This window comes from Zonotrichia leucophrys, chromosome 3 (assembly GCF_028769735.1).
Source record: "Zonotrichia leucophrys gambelii isolate GWCS_2022_RI chromosome 3, RI_Zleu_2.0, whole genome shotgun sequence".
In the NCBI taxonomy this organism is placed as follows: Eukaryota; Metazoa; Chordata; class Aves; order Passeriformes; family Passerellidae; genus Zonotrichia; species Zonotrichia leucophrys.
In genome coordinates this window covers 23,292,694-23,315,809 of record NC_088172.1, presented here as the reverse complement: position 1 = coordinate 23,315,809, position 23,116 = coordinate 23,292,694, and the positions used below count along the sequence as shown (strand labels likewise).

The 23,116-nt window shown below is 38.1% G+C and overlaps 1 protein-coding gene across 2 annotated transcripts in view; it reads left to right on the top strand.

Moving 5' to 3' along the window:
- SH3YL1 (SH3 and SYLF domain containing 1) overlaps positions 1 to 23,116 on the top strand; it is a 45,281-nt gene that overhangs the window by 1,236 nt on the left and 20,929 nt on the right. Inside the window, exons 2-9 of one of the 2 annotated variants that reach the window (XM_064707642.1) lie at positions 11,139 to 11,249; positions 12,318 to 12,431; positions 12,938 to 13,002; positions 15,555 to 15,667; positions 18,761 to 18,889; positions 19,604 to 19,748; positions 20,416 to 20,488; positions 21,198 to 21,254. In XM_064707642.1, the coding sequence (XP_064563712.1) occupies positions 11,139 to 11,249; positions 12,318 to 12,431; positions 12,938 to 13,002; positions 15,555 to 15,667; positions 18,761 to 18,889; positions 19,604 to 19,748; positions 20,416 to 20,488; positions 21,198 to 21,254 (807 nt within the window). Of the gene's footprint in view, positions 1 to 11,138; positions 11,250 to 12,317; positions 12,432 to 12,937; positions 13,003 to 15,554; positions 15,668 to 18,760; positions 18,890 to 19,603; positions 19,767 to 20,415; positions 20,489 to 21,197; positions 21,255 to 23,116 lie in introns of both variants that reach the window. The other variant, XM_064707641.1, reaches the window with a different exon arrangement.

Sequence of the window (23,116 nt, the reverse complement as noted above, 5' to 3'; positions counted from 1 at the left end):
AGTGCAGAATGCCTTCAGTCCTGCTTTCTGTCCCATGCAGTCCCTTGTGGTGTCGACATTGGAAGTGGATTCCCCCTCTCCAACCCCGTTCCTGTGTTTGTGGGTGTGGGAGGGTGAGGCTCCGTGTAGAAGGGAGTGCTTTGAAAGGCCATCCTGGAATTCCTATAAAACCCTGTGTTTGAGGCTGTGTATGTCACATGTAGGCCCATGCCTAGCTGTAATTTTGAGACAAAGTCTTTCATGTTTCCCTGTCTTTGGGAGGGAACTGGGGAGGATCCTTAGGTGTTATTCCACAGTCTTAATTGAAGGGATTGTCAAGCATTGGAACAGGCTGTCCAAGGAGGTGGTGGAGTCACCATCCCTGAAGGTGTTCAAGGAAAAGCTGGATGTGACACTTATGGCTGTGGTCTAGCTGACAAAGTGGTGGTTGGTCTGAGGTTGGACTTGATGGTCTCAGAGGTGTTTTTCAACCTAAATGATTCTGTCATTTTCAGCCCTCAGCAGTGGAAGAGAGGCACAGTTTTGCTTTCTTCAGCTAATGGCAACTTCACACCTTTGAAATGGACTGTGACACAATTCACTGTTGTCCACTGTGTCATGGTTTCTCATCATTAAGAATTGCTTTTTTTGGTGTAAGAAGCTCTCCGTATTTTGGGGGCTTTTGAAACAGTTATTGCATTGTTGTAAAAGATCCTCTAATGCAGGGCTGTTATGAAGGATAACCTGTATGACTTAGTGGAGAGGAAATGCTTTTGTGAACAAGATAATTTAAGAATTTAGGAAGAGCTAGGGTTCTTCCAATTCGTGATTAATAAATATCAAGCACCTTCACTTCTTAAAGGTTTATTCCTTTTAGCTTGAATAAATGTTTCTTGTGTGATTAATTGTAGGAATTAATTAGTTGTGGGAATTGGTGACTTCTTAGATTTGATTCATGCACATAGTGAATTGGGACATCTATGAAGTGTGGAAATGAGACAATCAGAATGATGGTGATAGTTTTCTTGTCAGAAGTGTTAAGTATTCGTTGGGAAATAAGCAAAGTCTATATTTTATTTAGGTAGTTAATATTTTTTCATGGTAGCATAGAAGGCTATTGTGTACTGTACATCTGGGTTTCATCTTTTTATTCTCTCTGTACTTCTGGCCTTGTGAGAAGATAAACTAGATGGTTTTTTAGGATTTCTGTATAAAAATAGCCTTGTTTTAGTTAAAGCTTTCATGTGCAAAGGGTAATAATGTTAATCTGCTTGGGTTGCCTTGATGTTTATTCTTCATTATTAAAATACAGCTAGCAGGTCAAAATTAAGATTCCCTTTGGGATATTCCCCTTACCCCACTGTCTGAATTTCACATATCATACCAACTCCTGTGTGAAGATAACACGGGACAGGTAGAACTGAATTTGGAGCTCTGACTTAGCTTCAGTTGTGCTTCTTATCGTACTTGTTGGGTAGAACCTCTTTGGTGCCAATTGTTTACACATCCAGTGTATTATAATAAGTGTACATGAAAGACTTGCTAGAAGAGTTTCAAGTGGACAGCATCCTGGGGCATGAGTGTAGGATGGATGGGTGTGGTGGCTTGTTTTGAGCCAAAGCCTGCAATTCTTGTAGTACAAATTCTTGCTAGAGTTCACAGGTGAGTCTCAGACAACCCCCAGCACAACTCTGCCTTTTAATGCATGATTTAGAGCACATCACTGTCATCTCTGTATTCTTGAAAATGATGTTTTATGATTCTTTTTGCACAAATGGAGTGGTTTCTTCCTCATGCCACTTGTGTTTATCCTTTCTTCTAGTTCAAAGGCTACAACTTGGTTGTAGAACTGTGGGCTTGGGATTTTCGTATTCTTGCAATTGCTAAAAGTTATAAGAATTTTTGAAGACTTTTAGCCACAGGTATTCCACTACTCTGCCTCCTGTGCATCTGAACAGATGTCTAATGTGCATTTTGGAACAAATCCTCTGTGCCTCCAGCAGGTATCAACTGTCTTCACATGCCACAGTTCCTTAGAAATAAGGAACATCACCTAGTTAAAACATCTTGCATCTACAAGGGAAACACATTTTTGTTTAAAGTACATTTTTCAGCTTTGTCACTCACATTTTACCCTCATGTGTTCCAGCTTTCATCAGAATAGGAGATGAGAGGAAATTCTGCATCTCTAATTAGAATTTTCTCAAAGCTGACTTCTGTACAAAAACTGCTTGGAACCCAAGTCGTCAAATGCTTTTGATAATGCAGGAGACTGTTTTACAGGGATTTTTTTCCTTGAATTTTCACAAGCAAATAATTAATTCAACATGGGACTGAGGTCTGATACCACATAAAGTTACAAAGTGATCAACTTTGTGTTAGAATTGGTTCTTTCCTCTCAGAGGAGAAAAGTTATAAAAATTATGCTATGATGAAATGGGGCATGTTTTTTATGTGTTGTAGTATTATTTTACCATTAACAAAATGAATATTTCATGTGAAAAATATTAAGCTCTCATTATCTAGAAGTGCATACATAATTGGTTGCAAGATTTGAAAAGGCAACTTGTAAACACTAGAGCTGACCAAAAATCTTTTATGCATTTGGACGCCATACATGACAATAGTCACACTGATACAGCTAACAAGGATTATTACTTTTATCACATTTCATACCATAAAATTTGTATCAGATAGCCTGTGAAAAGCCTAAACTTATTTTAGATGCATTATTTTATATAGTTATGGCATTTCAAATAAATTTTGCTTTGCTTTCCAAAAAGTCATCAGCTACCATCTCAATTTATATCTCTGTAAGCCTGCATTTACAAAATATCTGTGCTTAGAGGACAACAGCCTAAAAACTTGACCATGAAGTTTAATTACTCCTTTAAAAAAGTAGTAGCAGAAAGCCTTAAATCTACATTCAGTGTTTATCCTCAGCAAGTGACATGGAGCTGAGCAGTGCCATTGATACAGCAGAAGGATGGGATGCCATCGAAGGGACCTCGACAAGCTGGAGAAGTGCTACCATGAGAACCTCATGAAGTTCAGCAAGTCCAAGTACAGGGTGCTGCACCTGGGTCAGGGCAATCCCAGATGCAAGTAGAGACTGGGAGAGGAACTCATTGAGGGCAGCCCTGCTGAGAAGGACTTGGAGGTTCTGGCAGACAAATGCTGGACGTGAGTTGGCAATGTGGCAATGTGCCTCTGCAGTTCAGAAAACCCAGCTGCACCCTGGGCTACATCCAAAGCAGCTTGAGCAGCAGGGCAAGGAACAGGATTTTTCCCCTCCACTCTGCTCTCGTGAGACCCCACTTGGAGTGCTGCTTCCAGCTCTGGAGTTCTTAGCACAAGGCAAATGTGGACCTGTTGGAGAAAATTCAGAGGAAGGCAACAGAGATGATCAAAGGGATGCAGCCTCTCTCCTATAGAGACAGGCTGAGAAAGCTGGGTTTGTTCAGCATGGAGAAGAGACAGCTCCAGGGAGAGAAGTGATGCCTAAAAGGTGACTTTTTACCCAGATAGTGACAGAACAAGGGGTAGCAATTTTAAAGTAAAAGAGGGAAGAATCAAGTTGGATGTCAGGAATGCATTCTTTACTGTGAGGATGGTGAGGCACTGGGAACAGGTTGCCTGGAGGAGCTGTGGATGCCTCGTCTGTGTAAGTGCTCATGGCCACATTGGGTGGGACTTCGAGCAGCCTGATCTAGGAGAAAGTGTCCCTGCCCATTCCAGGGGGCTGGAACTGCATGATCTTTCAGGTCCCTTCCTACAGAAACCATTCAATGATTCTCTGTGAAGAATTACTCATCTTGGAGTACTAGCTAATGGTAGACATAATGCACATGCAAGTTGGGGTGAGGCAGCTTGCCTCTCCAGGTTTAGAGTTACAACAGAAGTGTTTTAATTTCCATAACTTATAGTAATATATTTTTAAAACCCCTAAGAAAACACACGCACACAAAACCCCCAAAACTCAAACCTACAGACTTCTAGAGATGAGAACAAGGGAAGAAATCTGCTCATCTATCTCCATTACTTCATTTCTATCAATGAAAGGCCTCCTGTGTTTGAAATGGTTCTTTTCCCAGTAAAGACTTATGATTCTTTGTAATTTGGGTTTATTTCAGACTGTGTATTTGCATGCCAAAGTCCAAACATAGATGCCTGTGTTACCTCTAATTGTCTGACTTAGCTGTCTTGCAGTAACCATACAGATGTAATGCAAGTTTACGTAAAGGTTTTCAGAAGTATTAATGGCACTTGTTATTCCTCCCTCCACACAAATTGCTGTGGTTTAAATGCATAAATATATGTAATTGTGGAAATGTAACTGTGGAAATGTAATTGTGGAATATAATTGTGGAAACATAATCACAAATATTATTATAATTTCTAATTATAATGTTCTCCATCAAAAAGTTCTTCAAAATACTGTAAATATCTCAGCTTTCTATATTGATAGCAATGTCTGTGAGATTCTCCTCTGAAATATAGACTTGCTGGGCTGTTTTCCTTTTAGAGAAGGAGCTATCCTCTGTTATGTGTCATTCCTTTTGCATATTTGAGTTCTTGAAGGCTGAATTTAGTTGTAACTTCAGTATGCTCATGAGGTTTTTCCTGGACACAGGCTGTCGTCAGCAGCTAACTTTAGCAGGTTATTGCAGGTAAAACAAGGAAAAACAGGCTGGTTTTAACATGGGTAAGAGTGGGTTTGGGTTTTTTTTTCATTTTCAGCTTTATTTTTAAGCACTTTTTTACTTCCTCTCACCAGAGTGTTCGGACAGAATATATTTCCATCTGTCTTAGGTAAACCTTAAAATAGTTCCAACTCCTTGATTTCTGTATGCTGTCAGCTGCAGGTTCTGCAGACCTTTCTGATCTGTTCTGCCTCTCTCACCACTACCAGCGCCAGCTTAATGCAATGCCACCCAGTAAACAACTTGTAATCCAGGGTGGGGAAGGAGGAAAGTGTAGTCACGGTATAAAACGCATTAGGGTTGTGAAAGCACACATTAGAGTCTTCCAGTGCAGCTCAGCTGCCACTCTGCAGCCATGTAGTGCTTGCTGTGGTACGTGCACCCTGCCATAACTCGTACTGTTATCTCTGACAGATCACTGATTTCTCACACCAGTGTTGGTGATGAGCAGGAAGCTGGTAAAGTTTCATGAATCCAAGTGATAAAGATCATGGCAGAAATACATGAGCATAGTACAAAACTTCACTGTAGAGAGGCCCTGTTTTCTGCTTTTCAGCTCTACTTCCATTGCCTTACACTCCTGTCTCCCTTGCTGTTCTCAAGGTGTGTATGTTAGAATTGTACAACCTTGTCCATTGTGTCAGTAATGCTTTCCCATTCCCTGCTACTGCTTTCGTAGTCTCCTTGCCATAAGCAGGATGTCCCAAGTGTACATTCTGAGCCTTTTCTTGTTCGTGGTCCTTGGAATCTGGAAGAAACAGTATCTGCTTTTTGCTGTTGGTTCAAACCAGGAGTAAGGAGCTCAGGCTCTGACAATAGTAGTCTGCTGGATTTCAACTAAAGAGAGTTGTTATTGCCCTTATTTTTTAAAATCCCTTTCCTGTAGGTTCCTTTTCAACTTATTCTGCTATTTCCTTGAACTCCACAGATCTTTTCTTGACATTCATTAACCTCCATTCTTTGCTTTCAATTACTGGCATCAAGTGTTGGAGATCATAGAGACTCACAGAGGCATGTTTAGCATAGGCTGCTGCTTGTCTTCCACACCTCTGTATTGCATCACATTCTCTTGGGCTGGGCAAAATGCCTACAGTGCACATCTGGCATGCTGTTCGAGGAATTCCAAGTACCAGATGAATCCCAAGGCTGGAGCTGGCTACCACAGTATCATGTTGTTACACATTTGTGGAACCAAAATTGCATTAATCTCTTTAATTATAGTGCCAAATTGAAATTTCTTGTTTAGGCCCTTTTCCAGTGCTGTGCAGTCTTGTTTTTCAGGTTTCTCCTTCCCATTAAAATGATGTTCTTGAACTTTTCTTGACTATGCGAATTGTCATGTTTATGAATGTACATAATTTGGAATGTTCTCTGTTCATATAAGCCTTTTAGCATTGATGTTCCTGATGTAACCATGGGTATTTGCAAATCAGCTATGCCTTAATGTATTGTTGTGCTGTTTCTGTACGTTTTAGAGAAGTGAAAGCAAAGACTGAATAGGGCTCATAGAGGTATTTGTCATTGTTTTCCTTCTTTTTGTAGCTAAAAAAACCCACAAAACCACTTTTCACCAAATACTTCAAAGCTCAAACATGCATGGGCAGCATATGTGTGAAATGTGCATGTGAGTCTTTGTTTCCCCTTTGTCATCTGTTTTTTGAAACTGTACTTTTGTTGGTTGGCTTCTCGTAATGCCACTAGGCGTTATTTTATCTGTTCATATTCAGCATAATTTTGATTGTATCAGAATTAGTTATAGCTTTTAAGTAAAAAGGCTTTATTTATTCTTTAATGCACCTTGCTCAGATAATTTCACCAAATGTTCAGCCAGCAAATTATTACTGTTAGTCAGAATGTAAATTAGAGGCTGACGCACTTGCCTCATCAGCTTACAAATTAAGCAGTTAATCAATTTTGGTGTGATATTCCCCCATGGGATTTGTGTTGCTGACTCACATATGCTCAATATCTTCTCCTTTCAACAACAAGCAGGAGTGCAAATGAAGCTTGCTCCCAGCTGAGCGTTCTCTGGTCACGGCATTCCAAATCCATCAGTCAGTGTATCCTCCTGATAGATGTTATTGTCTTATTGCTCCTGGTTGCCTCTTTCCTGAGCAGCGCTTGAATACAAACCAGACAATTAGATATGCATACTTAAAAGCCAATAGTGAAGACAGTGCTACAGGGTTATTACGTATGTTATTGATGGGGTAAACGGAACATGGAAATTCTGCTTATGTCTAAATATTTCATACAGTATTTTTGTTAAAAAGCAGATGTGTCTGTATGATTTTTTCAATAGATTTGTGATATTAAATGAATTTCTAAGGAACTAATTTTGCAAACTAAATCCTAAGGCAAGCTTGAGGAAGAAGAGGATAATTTGGTAGATGAACAGAAGCTGAAATAATTGTTGAGGTCACAGAAATCCTACTTACAATTTGGTCTGTTTACTGAGTGATTTAAATAAATAGAAGCAAGAATGTACTCCTCTGCCTTCACTCTAATATTTCTTTTTATTTCTGTTGTATTTTGGGACAGATGCCACCATTGCACCACAGTGCAAACCTGTATGTCCTTTTTTTTTAAAGTGAATAGTTTTGAATTATCTGACAAAGTTGTGCTATTTTTTATTTATTAGGATTTTTTTACTAAAAAACCAATAGTTTTCATTGCCTTTGGACAAAGTTTTATGAAATTGATTGATCTAAAATTAAACAGTAAGGGTCAGGCCTCAGCCATACTATGTATGCACTATATATTGAACCATTAAAGTGCCTTTTTAGTGTTGATTGTCGTCTCTGTCCTTATAAAATCCTGAACTCTGTTGACAAAATCCTGAGTGTGGCATAGCCCAAGAGGGAAAGCCAAGCTTCCCCCTTCCCTCAGTGATAAAAATACTATATATCTTCTGCCGTGGTTCTAGCATTCACCAAAATGGGAGTCCAGCCAGGCCTTATCAGGGATCATATTATACATAATTGAGGTCAGGGTGTGGATTTGTTTGGGTTTTTTTTTTTTTTTTTAAACAGGTCATTAGTTCCTCAAGGCTCCTGTAGGCATTCTGCCAGTTCCTTGATATCTAGACAACGTTATGGAAGTAAATAAAGGAGCTCAAAGTGAGCCACTGGGGGAAGAATCATATGGTTACCACTTTGAGTAACTGGGTTGGTTTGCAGCAAGAAAGTGTTTATAATCAGGTGGCTTATTCATCCTGCCTGTTGTTAAAACCTCTCTGTGCCTTTTTTGCTTGCCAATTAATGTCACTTTAATTTTCATACTTACTACTGTCTACATTAAAATCTTACTTGCAGCCATTCTCTACAAGGTGGAGCTTTGAGCTCTTCAGTTAGTAGCGTGTTCGACCTCTTTTGTACTTCTCTTGTGCTTTAGAAATATCACCCATTTCTTAGCTTCTGAAAGTGCACAAGTCTATCCACATGCAAAGTAATTGGCAGAACGCGGTTGTCAAATCCACCTGCTGTGTCTTAGTTCAGAAAAATAATCCTGCATTACTTTAGTCTGTGGCAGAAAGGGAAAAAGCAAGGGATAATGGAGGAGTGAATTCCTGTAACTACCTAAATAATCCAGAAGAAAAGCTATCCAAGGAATGCAGAAGAAATAATGATGCAGGAAACAAGTGATACAGGGAGAAAGTGAAGTTTCTGTTGTTGGTTGAGGATGAGAAGTTTTCCTGTGCTTGCTCTTGTAGAGTATAGCTGGATGAATATCTCTCCAGTTTCTCCATTCCCTGGTTATAAAGGTACCCCACACCATGTGGCACAAAAAAAACCAAAACCAAAAAAACAAAACAAAAAAAAACCAAAACCAAAAAAAACACCCCCAAAAATCAAACCAACCAAAAAAACAAACAAAACCCACCAAAAACAAAACAAAAACACACACACACAAAAAAGGGGAAAAAAAACCAAAAAAAACCTTTTAAAAGGTTGGAGTGGAAATACCTAATTTTTAATTTGCTTAACTAATGCTATTTTTCTGTGCAAAATTTGTATTTTAAAATACAGATTTTGGAATCAGAGTGCAGCAAAGTCATAGAATGATTTGGGCTGAAAGGAAAAAGGACATCTAATCCAACCCCTCCTGCAATAGGCAGGAACACTTTTGACTAGGGCAGGTTGCTCAGAGCAACCAGCTGTGTATTGAGAGGTGAAGGAACAGTGAGGTAGTAGCAGTATTACTTTTGGTGACTCCTGAAGTTCAGCTTCGAATTGTCTTCAATAAATAGTAGCTCCTATGTGCACAGTGGCATGCACACAGTGTTTTCTGGCAACCATCAAATCTTTCTGCAGCAATTTTGAATCTGAAGTCTGAAAATGCTTACAAAAACTGTATTGTGATTTTATATTTTTTCCTCACTCTGTTATTCCTGTTAGCAGACTTTCAGGTCTGAAAACACCTCATTTTCTCAATGAATTTAGCTAAGGGATTTCTCTTCTAATGTGTATGAAATATGAGCTGCTTTTTTTTTTTTCTAGTAGTAGGAAGAATAATTGGAGATGCTTTTGCAAATTCTGAGATTAGCCAAAGAGAAGCAAAGGAGAGGAAAAAATGCATGGGTAAACAAGGAAGAAGAGTATGAGAAGAGCACAGAAGTTTATTTTATTTCTCTAATCTAGAAGCTGGATAATGCTTTGCTCAGTATTTTTTTTTAACTCCCCAGTGTTTTCATCTCCCCGGTGTTTTTTATCTCCAGTGTACAGGTCTTACTTTCATTGTCTTGATCACTTTGCTAGAAGTCCTGCATGGTCAGGCACATAACTGTCCATTTTACCACAGTCTAATCTCACTGAACCATGTGAAAAGTTAAGTACCATGAAATGTGTGTTTTGGGTAGACTGGGTAGGTGACCCTTCCCAAACTCGAGACCTCTAGGCTTGCAAAGTATCTTAAGTGAAAACCTACATGTAGAAATGTTCAGCTGATTTTGCAAAGTGACATGCACTGCATATTACAATGTTAATTATTAGTTACAAATTGTAATATGCTAGGTTTATTCTTTGTGCCTTCCTGAGCAGAACAGTGTTGCAATATGCTTTTTGGGACTGCCTCAATTTATCTCCGTGCAAAAACAGAAATCTTATTTTTCTCTTACAACATGCTGGTCATATTTGCCCTCTGACCTTGAAAATGCAGTGTGAAGTACAAAAACAGAAGTAAAGGAGACATTTGCTTCACCCCAGTTTGTTATTCTACCAAAAGCAATTGTGAGTTCATGTTTTATTTGAGCTACACTGGCCTCTCCTCTTGCCATGTAGCCAGATTCCAGCCTGGGGAAGCCTTCCAACCACAGAAGAAATTCATGTTAAAAACTCTTGAAGTGATTAGACAATTTTAGTACTGTAACAGTCAGAGAAAATTAACATGCCAAGAACTTTTCAGAATATCCTGAGCCCTTAGAGCTCCACCTTCTCCTTTCACACTCAGAGTCTTGACTATGATCTTAATTTTCTGTAAAGAGAAGGGATTATTAGGAGACAGAATTAATATTTCTACTCTGCTAACTGCAGCGTGGTTTAGAGTCTGTCGCATTCTATGCATTTCGTTTTGTTCCCAGAGAGGCTGATATTTCTGCACAGCCTTCTGATGACTGATGTCACTTCAAACTCTCCAAGGTTCTACCTGCTGCATCTTCACCAAAGCAAAATGCTTCTTCAAACTGCTTCAGGGGATGCTAATCCAGACATTCAGCTTTCAAAATCTCTCTTTTTCTTGGAATCTTCCATCTTGCTTGGAGAACATAGCAGAGGAATATTCTTCTCTTTGAAAAATTGAGGTGTTTCATATTCTAGCCATGGGAGCCTGGACAGAAACCTGGCTGACTTGCTGCTATGTGCTTCACTTTGTCTGAGCTGAATTGCTCTCTAAGCTTTATTGATGGAACTTTAAAATGTATTTAGTCCTCACCTTCTTGGTTTTAGGTGGGAATGTTGTCTAGAGTGAAGAGGTGAATGAATGTTCAGGGAATGCCAATTAAAAAAATAATTAACTTTTGACTGAATGTTGTTTCTCTATGCACGTTGTTTTTTATATGTTTGTGAATTTAGGAAGATTATTCTAATTTTATGGGAATGCTGTCACTAATTTTTTCAGAGATGTGCTGTGAGACTAGATGCATCTTTGGTCTGGCAATATATTTATGTGTTAGTTGGACAGTTTGAAAATAGCGCTTGAAAATAGTGTTGTTATGTTCAGACAGGAAAACAAGAATAATTTAGGTAACTCTGAGGGGTTTTAGTAGATGTGACAATCAAGACTAACTCTTATCTCTTTAACTGCACTAAGGCTTCTTTTTGCAGATCTGCAGGTGAAACATTACTATTTCTACATAAAATGGTATTTATCATGTTGCAGAATACTAATAATTTATAGTACTTGATTCTGTCTAGTCAAGTAGATATCCTAAACTGACCATGTTTCTTTCATTTCTTTCAGTGAACAACCCTATACCTTCCAACCTGAAATCAGAAGCTAAAAAGGCAGCTAAAATACTAAGAGAATTTACAGAAATAACTTCCAGAAATGGACCAGATAAAATCATACCACGTGAGTAAAGAAAATACTAAAAAGTAAAGTAAATAAAAAATAAAAGAAAATTTTTAGAAAGGTTTTAGCTTTGATTCAGCTAAAACCTTCAGCACTCCCTGTGTTGCAGTCATGCTGCCTTTACCAATTCCCTCTGTTTCCACTGGCCACAACTTAGAGATGAATGAAAATTTCAGATGCTATAACTTCTTTGAAAATATTTTGGAAGTAAAGGGTTTCAGCTTGCTGTATTCTTGGCAGCTGGTACTTACTGGGAGAGATCATTTGAATATTTACTGCTACAAGGTACCTGCATTGGAAGGCTTCCCCCAGGATGGACAGACTGACTTATGCTCAGCCCTGTAAATGTATGTTCTTAAGAGAGAACCTGTCTTAGTAGCTCTAGCTCTTGAATATCTGTGTTGATTAAAATTAGCTAGATGAAAATAAGTTGAAGCAAAGAAATCAGGCTGAATTTCCTTTTGATACTGGTTCAGCATTCTTATTTGCTGCTGTCCTCTTCATTTTTGCAGTTGTTACTCTGTGCTTCTCCTAGTGTCTTCCTCCACCTGGTGTTGCTGGTTGTGGTTTTAAATCCTTAACTGTTATGTTCTGGAAGGTCTGCAATAAGATTTGCAGGATGATGACACATCAGTATTTGCCACTGTCTAACAATACAAGCTTGTTAGCCTGCTCTGTGTTGCTGTGATTTAAATTTGGACTCCTCCAAAAATTTGTGGAGACATGGTTGTCAAGTTATTCACTGCCTGTTTTCTGTTTATCTTGCCAAGGGTACTCACACACAAAGTGTGTGGCACTAAACAAACTAATTCTATACAAGCTAATCAGGACTGGTGGAGCAGTTTGGCAGTGTATGGATTGTCACAGGCTAATGTGAACTGCAGCTGGGTTTCCAGTTCACTGTGGTGGAGGTGTCATTATTAGTTCAACTTTTTTCGAAGTTTTCTTTCAGCTTTTTCTTCAATTATTTGACTTTTGTGTTCATATTTGTTAAATATTGAGTTTTGTTTTCCCCTTCTCTTAGAACTTCTCTTACAAGGTCTTGAATCAATGATTTTGCTTTTTCAGCTCACGTAATAGCCAAAGCCAAAGGCCTTGCAGTTTTGTCTGTTATCAAAGCTGGATTTTTGGTGACTGCTCGAGGTGGAAGTGGAATTGTATTAGCTCGTCTTCCTAATGGAAGTAAGTGGATATTTTCCTTTTGTACTTCATGGGAAGTTAATAAAAAAAAGATAAAAATATATTTTTTCATTATTCTTTTTACAGCATAAAACAGGAGATGTGTGATGAGTCAGGCAAGTAGGTGACAGGTGACAGTGTTTGGTGTGAATGCTGTTTTCAAGTCTTTGTACCTTTGTTTGACCAAATGCAAATCTTTCCATTATCTTTGTGGAAAATAATGAAATATAAAAGTGCATAGTATAAAATTGATTACAAAAATTGATTATATCTGATTATGAAGTATATGATAAATAATTTTTAACAAGGAATTGTTTAGATTGTGAGTGTTTGTATTTCTTAAATCCTTTCCTGTAGGATAAAGCATTATAGTTATGATTCTATTGTAGTGGCTTTGAACATAGTTTTAAATAGAGAGTTTGTTAGCATATTTAACTGTAATAATGAAGTGAGTATTTCTTGTAATACATGGTTAAAATTCTGTAAATTTATCTTGTTTTATGCAACAGCCTGGTCTGCTCCCTCTGCAATAGGAATTGCTGGTCTTGGAGGTGGATTTGAAATTGGAATTGAGGTATGGTTTTGCATTTGAAGTACTTGTTGGTAACTTTTTTTGCAAGAAATTAAAATACATTCACAAAGATCTAAATGTTAGTGAGACAGTAGAATCTACTTTCAAGTACAAAAATATTATTATGAAATCCATTTATGCAAGACAAACAAAAGAGGGGTTTTGATCCTCCTATCAGTCAAATTGTTAGAAAACATTTAGATGAAAAAAAGGGACATGACACTAATTTCCTTATTTCTCACTTCTAGCAGACTGAATTTTTCACTTACAGAGAGCTTCCTGTCAGTGTTCCCATATAAGACAATTGAAGTTAATTGAAAAAGCATCCTATACTTGATAGTGTGTTAAATGCTTTGCTAAAGGGCACAGGGACTCCTTCTGGCCAGCAACAGCGTAGAGAACTGGATTAAAATGGACTCCACTTAATGTTACTGTATTTCACACATTTCTCACTCACACTTGTGGTTACTGAGGTGACCCTTCAGTTTGAAAGCACCAAAACTGGTGATACCTCTCCTGAAGGAATATTACAGAAAGGGAGCCAGTTCCAGCCAGCAGAAATGCTTAAGTAAAGGACTCCCATCATATTCAGAGAAACCCTGGTGAGCTGAGCCCCAACAGCATTCTGCCTCTCCTTCCCATTTCTTCTTCCTCTCAGCTCCTTTGCTCTTGTATGTTTTCATCTTTTCTCTGCTTCCCATGCTAGCCTCCAGACTCATCCTTCTCTTTGTTTAGCTTTTGTTCTGCTGATTCCCAAAGAAAATCAGATTGCTGCCAACAAGGTCTCTTGCAATAGGCATTCTGCTCTTCAAAAGAATCCATGTATGGATGATCTGGGTGATCCATGGCAGCCCCCAGTACATCTACAGCTAACCAGCTATCCCTGTCCCGGCAGCCAGTCAGCCAGCACTCACATACTGAGCAATAGATCAATATTTTGTTCTCTCCTCATTGTTCACTGTGTGATCTCAGGCATGATTGCATGCACTTCTTAAAGGATGATGTGAATACAAAATCATTAATTTTTATAAGGAATTTTCATTGGTTTTCAGGACTGCAGGATCTGAATGCATTAAAAAGTGCTCAGTTTGAGCCCCAGAGTTTGTTTTATTGTGGGCTTTGTTTGTTTTTTCTTTCCTTTTAAACGTCTTCACATGTTTTGATTATTCTATGAAAATTTTCTGTTAATCATCCCCACCTAATAATTTAGATAATGTAGACATTTCCTATTGATACTGAATCAAATAATTCCAATACAGAAGCTATTTGTGAGGAGTTTTTCTCTGAGTAATACTGTGCCCTTCATTTGAAATTTTAGTCAGCTTACAAAATGCTGTTTCCTCACTGACATTATTATAACACAATCTTTTTTATTTGTTCTAGAAAATATGTTACTCATGAGTGACTTAGGAGCCGACAGTCCCATTTCAGCATCCTTCTAGCCCTATATAAAGTTAGTTGTTTTAGAAACTAGGTGAAATTTATTCCTGCAGGAGTGATTATATTTCATTATATAGTTGTAGTGATACTTATGGATGTTTTTAAAAAACAAGACAGAGATCCCACTTCAGAAGACACAGTGACTTGGTACTTCAAATTAAGGACCAGCTTTAAATTTTATAAATGTTTTCCTTGAAGGCTTTCTCACTATGGATTAGCTTATCTTTAACAATGGATTCATCCTCTTAAAGGGTAAGAGGAGGAAGCAGTATCCTGACAGATGTTCTCCCTCCATCCCTGGATGATGCACAAACTGCCCCTGTAGCCATCTTTTGTTTGGGATGGGGTGGAGGGCTAATAACAAAGACCTCTCTTATGCTGTATGTAATACTTCTAGGCCAGCCTTGTTTTGCAAATAATCTGGTATTTCCTCTTGTATTCCCTGCTGTCACTGTTTGGAATTTGGGGTAAGTTGAAAGTTTTTTTCTTGAACTTGGCTTTCAGTCAAGTCTATCAGATGAAAGATTAGGTGCAGTAGTCCTTGGGTATATTGCAACCTCTTCAATTATTAGGTTTAATAGTTTCTTGAAGCAACTGACTACATCTCATATTCAAGTTTTAAAAAGTTAATTACTAATTTGTATACACACACACAGATATATAAAACTCCTGTCATGAAAAAAAGTTTTATCAATTGCACTGTATCCTTTTTGCTTTTTATTCTTTGGACAGGAATTTTTGTTTAGTAAGTTCTGTCTTGCCTTTATTAGTTTAATTATTGAAAGATCAAAATTATTCACATCTGAAAATGTGCCTTCATAATTGCATAAGCCATGGAAAATAATAAATTGTCAATTAGAAATTTTGAATTAACATAGAGTTTCTCTTATAGCTTTTGTTTCTCACATAGTGAACATACCACCATTTTGAAAAAATCAATCAAATTTGATTTAAAAAATAGTTGAAAGGATTTTTCATTCAAAATACCTTGCAGAAAAAGAATCAACTGTGTCATGGAAGCTGTTTCAAAATAATCCTTTACAAGAAAGGAAAATCATCTCCTGTGCTGTTCTTTCTTCTTAAAAAGTGTAGTACTTTTACTTGATATTTTATAGGTCTCAGACTTAGTGATAATACTGAATCATGAAAGAGCAGTAGAAGCTTTTGCCAAAGGAGGAAATCTTACACTTGGAGGAAATCTTACCGTGGCAATTGGACCTCTGGGGAGGTGGGTAATATGTTTTCCTAATAGCCATATATGGAAGATAATTTTTAAAAGCTACATTGATGTGGCATTTTTTTTATATGTTACAGAACAGCCTGGGCAACATGTGTGCTGACTGGGCCGTATTGCACTTGCCAATCATTTTTTTTTCTTTATTTCTGCTTTCCTGATTAAGTAATTTATTGGTGGAAGAAAAGTGTTCTGAGGTTTGTTCTCCTTTTGCAGAGACTGTTTGGCTAGGCTCAATGAAGAGCACAGGTGCTTCTGTGCCTGATAGAACTATGATTTTTAATAACATATGGGTCTGTACTTTCTGTCACCACACATCTGCCCAATAGTAAGCAAAAATTACACCAAATAATTGCTTTTAAATCTTTAAGGGGTTAAGCCTGTTTACTTTGAAGGATGAGGTGAAATAATCACTGAATAATTTTACTTGGAAATGAGTCTTGTAAGACTGCTACTCCAACCTCCTGCCCAAACCAAGGTCTGTTATGATTTCAGATCAGGTTGCTCAGTCCTTTTTTCCAGTTGAAAATCCCCAATGAGAGAGACTGCTTGGTTCTCTGGACAACCTGCTCTACTGTTTAGCTCTCCTGCCTTTCATCCAGTCAAAGTATATCTTCATTCTGTTTATGTCAATAGTATTTTATTCTTCCTCCATATGCTGCTTTTAAGAGCCTGGCTTCATACTCTTGATTACCTCTCCCTAGATATTGGAAGCTTGCTATTAGGTTTGCCCCAAGTCTTCTCCAGGCTAACCAAGCCCAGCTACCTCAGACACTGCTATGGAATATGTGTCTCTTTATGGCTACTCTTTTTATGGTTACAAAGTTTTTACTGCTGGTTTTTAGTCTTTTCTAACACAATAAAAGGATGATACTTATTGCACAGAAGAGAGAGAGAGAGATCTGTGGATCAGGGAAGGGCAGTGAATATCATCGACCCTACAAAGCCATTGCACTGTCCTGCAACATCTCTGTGTCCAAGCTGGGATATATGTGTCAGGGTGGGAAGACAAGCAAACAGGTGAAGAACTTTATCCTCACATTAGAAGAGCAATGGTAAATGGTTTATGTTGAAGTCTGAAGCCAGATTTCTTTACAATTCCTCAGAAGACTCTTCTAGGACCTCTCCTGCTTGGTGTTTTTATCACTGACCTAGAGGAGCAGTTGCAAAATATCCTCTTTAATTTTGTGGATGACTCCAAACCAGGGTTTGCAGCCAAGACACTTCAGGGAGCCACCGTTCAGAGCAATGGGCTTAGAGAGTATAAAGATCCAACATGAAACCCCATGAAATTAAACAAGGACAAGTGCAAAGTTCTGCACCCCTATCAGGCTGAGCAGCTTCCCTGCAGAGGAGGTCCTGGGATCCTGGTGGGCAGTGGGGCTAAGCCAGCAGTTGATTCCTGACAGAAAAGGCAGTGAACAGTGTAGGGGCTTGCATCAACAGGACTGTAAGCAGTAGATATGGGAAATAATTGTTCCCCTTTACTTGACGTTTTGTAGACTGTGCCTAAAATATTGTGTTGAGTTTTAGCCCTGCAGAAAGTTGTTTATAAACCTGAGTGTGTGCAGTGAACCACCACCTAAATGGCCAGGTAAATGCAGCATGTGAATGTTGAGACTGGGGGAGCTCAGTTTATTGAACCTGGATGAGAGAAGACCTTCTGAGGCTGTGTTCCCAACAGGGCATCACCAAGAAGACAGACCCCAGTTCTTTACAGGGGTGCATGGCAAGGCAATGAGAGGTAGTAGTCATATATTAAAACAAGGAAGGTTCTGACTGGATATGAGAAAAAGAAATTTGACATGAATAAAATTAAGTGCTGATACAGGTTGCTCAGAGTGTCCGTGGAATTATATCCTTAGAATTCTTTAAAGACTGGCTGGACAAAGTCCAGAGCAACCTTCTTTCAATTTGATGTTGTATCCATTTAGAGATGACTGTCTTTAAACCTAAAATATTATGTGATCCTGTGAAGGACAAATACTGTAATCTTCCAAATCTGTCGAGGCTCAGTAAGGCCTTACTTGAAGTGTTTGTGCTGACCATAAAGTCTAGGAGGATTTGGAAATATTGAATAGAGTTTCAGTCAGCAGTCCAAACATAATCAGATAATTTTAAAATGTGATTAAAGTGTGGCTTAATAGTTTTCAGAGAAAGCTGTTAAGATCCAGTTATTAAAATTATTACAGAGATGCCTCTGCTCAAATAAGATGCAAGTGAGACCATATGCTGAAGTCAATAGTATGGATTTTATTTAACAGTAAATGTGAGTGGGGGGAGAGAGAGGAAAAATAGAAAAAGAGGAAGAGGGGAAAGAAAAAGTGACAGAAAGATTGAGTAGAAAATGTCACCTCTCTGTGGATCCCAGCAGTGTCTTGTTGATCTCTTCTTCTGGTCTTCTCAGTGATGAGGGCTCCATGAAGCTTAGAGTTCAGTGGATGCCTGTTCAATGGATATGTTCAGGCTGGTTGGGAGCACACAGGTACCTCCCCTGGTTGGGAAGTTTGACTGTGTCTCTTGCCACAGGCTCTGATCTGTTGCATCCCTTTGCATCACATTCAGTCCTTTGGTGTAAAGCCTCTGGAATCAGTCTGAGGGTGCTTTTGGGATCTTTGATGGTTTGTGAACCCTTCTGAGACATGGCAGCTGCCTCTCTTGTCAGTGCATTGAGTCTGTTATGCCCATCAGACCTTCCCCAGGGAAGGGATTGGGAGTTGTGTAAGGGAGAACAATTACCATGATAAATGGTGCCATCCCACCTTGCAGGATTTGCCTCATCAGGCTGGCTTGCAGCCTCTGTCTTGTGTGAATCTCACTGCACACCCAAACTCACCTCTCCTCAAAGGATGTAAACCTGGCCTCAGCAAATCACCCTGGAGCCTCCTTGATTGTTTTGAGCCATAAACCATGAACAGTCCAGTGTCTCAGAGACCTAATGGGGAGCATTCATATGAGGCAATGTTTTGCTCTGCTTCTGTCTGAAAATAGGGTAACAATAAAACGAAGGATTAAAAGAAAAAGACAATTGCTGTTCATGCTACAAAACTGTATTGAAGAATATCAACCAAAACCTTTTCTTTCCAGAAACTTAGAAGGGGATGTTGCCCTGAGAAGCTCTGCTGCTGTCTATACCTACTGCAAATCTCGAGGGCTGTTCGCAGGCGTATCTCTGGAAGGAACCTGTTTAATTGAAAGGAAAGAAACGAACCGCAAGTAAGCTCTCTTAATATCTAAGGTTCAGTGAAAGCAGAGTGATGGAATTAACTAGGACACATTCACTTTGGAAAAAGTGGTTTTTGTGAAAACATGCTATGTTAGTTTAGAATTTCTTGAGGGACAAGGGTTTAGACATCTTGCAATTGATATTGAGATGATGCTAAATGTTTAGGGATCATTTATCTGTGGCAAGTTGACCTTAGTTAGCTAGCCACCACATGCCAGCCCAGTTGCTTTGTCATTCCCCCTCCTCAACAGAATGAGAAGAGATAAAGCATGATGATGAACTCATAAGCTGAGATAAAGGCAGTGAGATCACTTTCCAATTGCTATTTCAGTCAAAAAAACTCCAACCTCATCAAGGGGAAATTAGTTTCTTTTATTTTCAGTAAATAAGAGAATGGGATAATGAGAAATTAGAACAAATCTAGAAAGCAACACCTTTCCCCTCACACTTTCCATCTTACTGGGCTCCACTTCAATCAGTTTCTCTACCTCCTCCTCCCAAGTGTTTCAGGAAAATGGGGGCTGTGGTCAGTTTTCAAAATTTACAGCTTTGAAATAGTTCTGTCATTTCTCAGCATGTGATCAATAGGAAAATTCCAGGGCTAGGGATGGACAGTAGGGAGCATTTGCACAAAATGAATTTATCTAGAAGTTGAAATGTAATAATAATCAAATACCTGCAATCTTTATTTTTTTTTGTGTCAGGTTTTATGGGCAGGACATTCGTGCTAGTGCCATCCTACTTGGTGACGTGCCTTTCCCTGCTCAGGCAGATGATCTTTATGAAACTCTAGCATCCTTCACTGAAGTGTATGAAAATGAAGAGCAAAAAAATAATCCAGGAAAATCTGTAAGGGAACAAAGAAGGGTTTGTGTGCTTCTTTTTCACATAGGCTTTCCCTGTTCCTAAGCTGTTCCTAGTCAGTGTCAATGCTGATCTTCATGTGTAATTTTTAACTTCTCTGTTGGATGACTGAAGGCGTAGCACATGTCAGTTACTGCATGTGGAACATTTGTTCAAGTATTTCCCTGCTAGGCTCTTGAGGACAAGAATGTTGCTGGGTTTGCTTTGCATCTTCCAGAATAACAAAGCGTATCCTTGTTTTGTAATTGTGCATTATCAAATCTGAGGTGATGATTAGGAATGTTTGATCAAGTATTTTTAGTCAAGTTAATTGCAAATTGGATGCTCTTAGTTTTTCTACTTTTTCTGTCTTCCATTCAAACAATCACCTTTATAATGTAATACTGAGACTGTAGAAGATATTTTCTTACAGATGTTGATGTTACTGATAGACAGGCATTTACTTTCAGCTTTGTTAAACCCATGGTGATTTACTTCAGTGTCATGTGTGTATCACTAGTGTTTAGTATGCTTTTTGAGTTCTTACAAGTTCAGTGGAGAAAGAGTAATTTTCTTTTTTTTTTTCAGTGTAACTAGATGTACTTCTAGGCTCTGAAATCACAATCTCTGTCCAGATATGATGCTATGTTTTTAAAAAAATTGTGTACTTTAGGTAAATGAACGACCTGCTAGACCATCAACCAGACCAGAGCCACCTAAACCCACTGTTAGACCTACACCACCAGGTGAAAATTTTTGATAATGGCTAATTAATCATCTTCATAAAATTAGAGCATTAAAGTTAATTAATACTATGCAGTTATTATAGCAGCTGCCTCTATAAAAATGTTTTTTAAATACTCTTCCTTGGACAAACACTGAAAGCATGTTGATGTAGTGCCATGACTGATAAAGACTAAAGGATTTGGTTTTTTGTTTTATATTAACAAATCTTTTCTCTCTGACAGATTTGCTATAGAAACAGTATTTTTATAGTTGCAGAATCATGTAGTGATTCAAAGGAAATATTCATAGATACAGGATACATAGGAGTCTCACAGTACAATGAAACTTCTTAGTAAAAATAACAGTCCTAGAAACTGGTGGTCCAAGTTCTAGAAACTTCTTTTTTCTGGAAACTATAGTTTCTCTTTAGGTTGTCATTATCTTTTTTAATCATTAGAGTAGAGAAGAAGAGGCAGAATTTTCCTCTTTAACAGTTTGTCTTAACAAAGTGCTTTCATTCAAAGTGAAGCTTTACTGTGCACCTTCTCTTGTTAATGTAATTCTCCGGTTAAGGATGGGAGGCAAAGTCTGTATTTCTTTCTTCTGCACTGGTTCCTAGTTAACTGCAATCATTTAATAACTATTGAACTCTATCAGAAGAGCAGTATACAAAATATAACAATATATATTAGCATGCCATATAGGTCACTACTTTATTTTCTCTTACAGCTAAAAAGAACACAAACAAACTTTACCCTGAACTTCCCAATGATTATGCATCTGGGGGTAAGTACTAAGCTTACACTTATTTTATTAATACAGTGTAGAATCTGAGAAGTCCTAAAAGTACTTTGAAGGATATGCAAAAATATCTGGCCACCGATATTTTTCTTTCTTGTCCATATATTAAAAAGAGATTCAGGTCTTGTATGATCTCCTGAAAATATTTCATAAACATTAATCTTATTCCCTGGCTTTACATTCTATCAATGATGTTCTTTTTCTGAGCAGCCCAAATTCTTTCGGTTTATTCTATAAGCTTGAAAAATGCACTTGGAGTAGTAAAATTGTTTTATGTTACCACCTAATTGAAATGAAAAAGGAAGCTGATATAACAAGCTTCTGTCCAAGTCCTTATGCAACTATAATTGCTGTTTTAATTTTAAAAGTGCTTCCACAGATGATACCTGATTATGCTGGCATAAACACCAATTTACATGGCTTCTTCAGGCTTTTGTACTGAAATAACTCTCTGTTACCCTAAAGATATTACTATTGATGCTCTTATGTTTAAAGCACTTTCAGCTCTTAACAGGAGAATCTCACTGTGCAGTATTTGCATTCCATATTATATATATATATATAATATGAATATGTACTTATATTTTCATGTATTGCATCCTCACTTGAAAATAAAATTAAGCAAAATACCTCTTTTTTACTTCTGCGAGTAGAGCTAAAATTGAGTTTGATAATAGATCACAATGAAAAGTCTATTTCAGGCAAAGTGTAATTAGAGCTTTTCACTAAAAATTAAGATAAATTATGTGCCTTTGCCTTTACATTCTTTTTCATATCTTCTCTTCATACAAGTTCTTGATATGTGTGTCTGTTGAAGGGGCCAACATAGCAGTATCTTAAGCTGAGCTGTCAATGTGACTTCCGCAGATTAGAGACTTCCTGAAAATCAAGATTTGTTATTGTGTTATAGGGCTTCTACAAGGAAAAGAAGGATGACTCTAGTGGTCTGTACACAATAGCTGTTATCCAAGAGAGAAGAACTGGTGTTCTGGCCATTAAAACTAAGCTTTCCCAGTCTTACCAAAGCCCTGGCCAACTGAGAACAGGTTTCTAAAGGTTGTGCCCATTTGCTATATTGAAGGGAGTATTCTTCTATTCAGGTGCAAGCAACAAGGTAAAAATATTCCAGAGCCATCTGTTGAATGGCTTTCAAGATTCTTTGAAGTCAAGATATAGACTCAGTCTGCTACTGGGGATTTCTAGCAGTTTCTGGAAATATACAAGTTTTTCTTTAGGAATACTGGGGGTGGGGGCAGTAGGATCTTGTTTAAATGATGTAATAGTGTGTTTGGCTTTCTGTTGCAGATTACATTTCCATAGGTAACAGTTCAAATGCTTTCTGAATCCATAGAAATGGTTCTAAAAGCTAAAGCATTTTTCCTTCTCACAGAGGGCAATTAAGGTTGAAGTCAAGAATCACAGTCCCTTTCACAAAGAGTGTATTAATGCTGGGGGATGAAATAGAAAGAGCCATAAGGCCATATCTCCTGTCAATGATCTGTTTCTGCCTATTTATAGTCCAAATTATTTCAACAGAGCTGCCTAGCAGCTATAGCACATGCATGTCAATCTTTATTGCAGGAGTAGTTGCTGTAGCAGATGTTCTTCTACAGTGATCTGTAAAAGACATATTGAAATTTTTTTGTGTCATTCTAGTTTTAAAAATAAATATAGATAGGCAATAGAAGAGTGAATTAATCTTATTTTTAGGAAGCTATGTGTTAGGTATAATGGCTGGGGTGGAGGTAGATTTTGATGTTCAGCAACAAGCTTAACTGGGTTGCAAGTAATAAGGACTTGCCTTTGGTTGGGGAAGGGGCAACTTGGCATTGTGTTACCAGCATTTG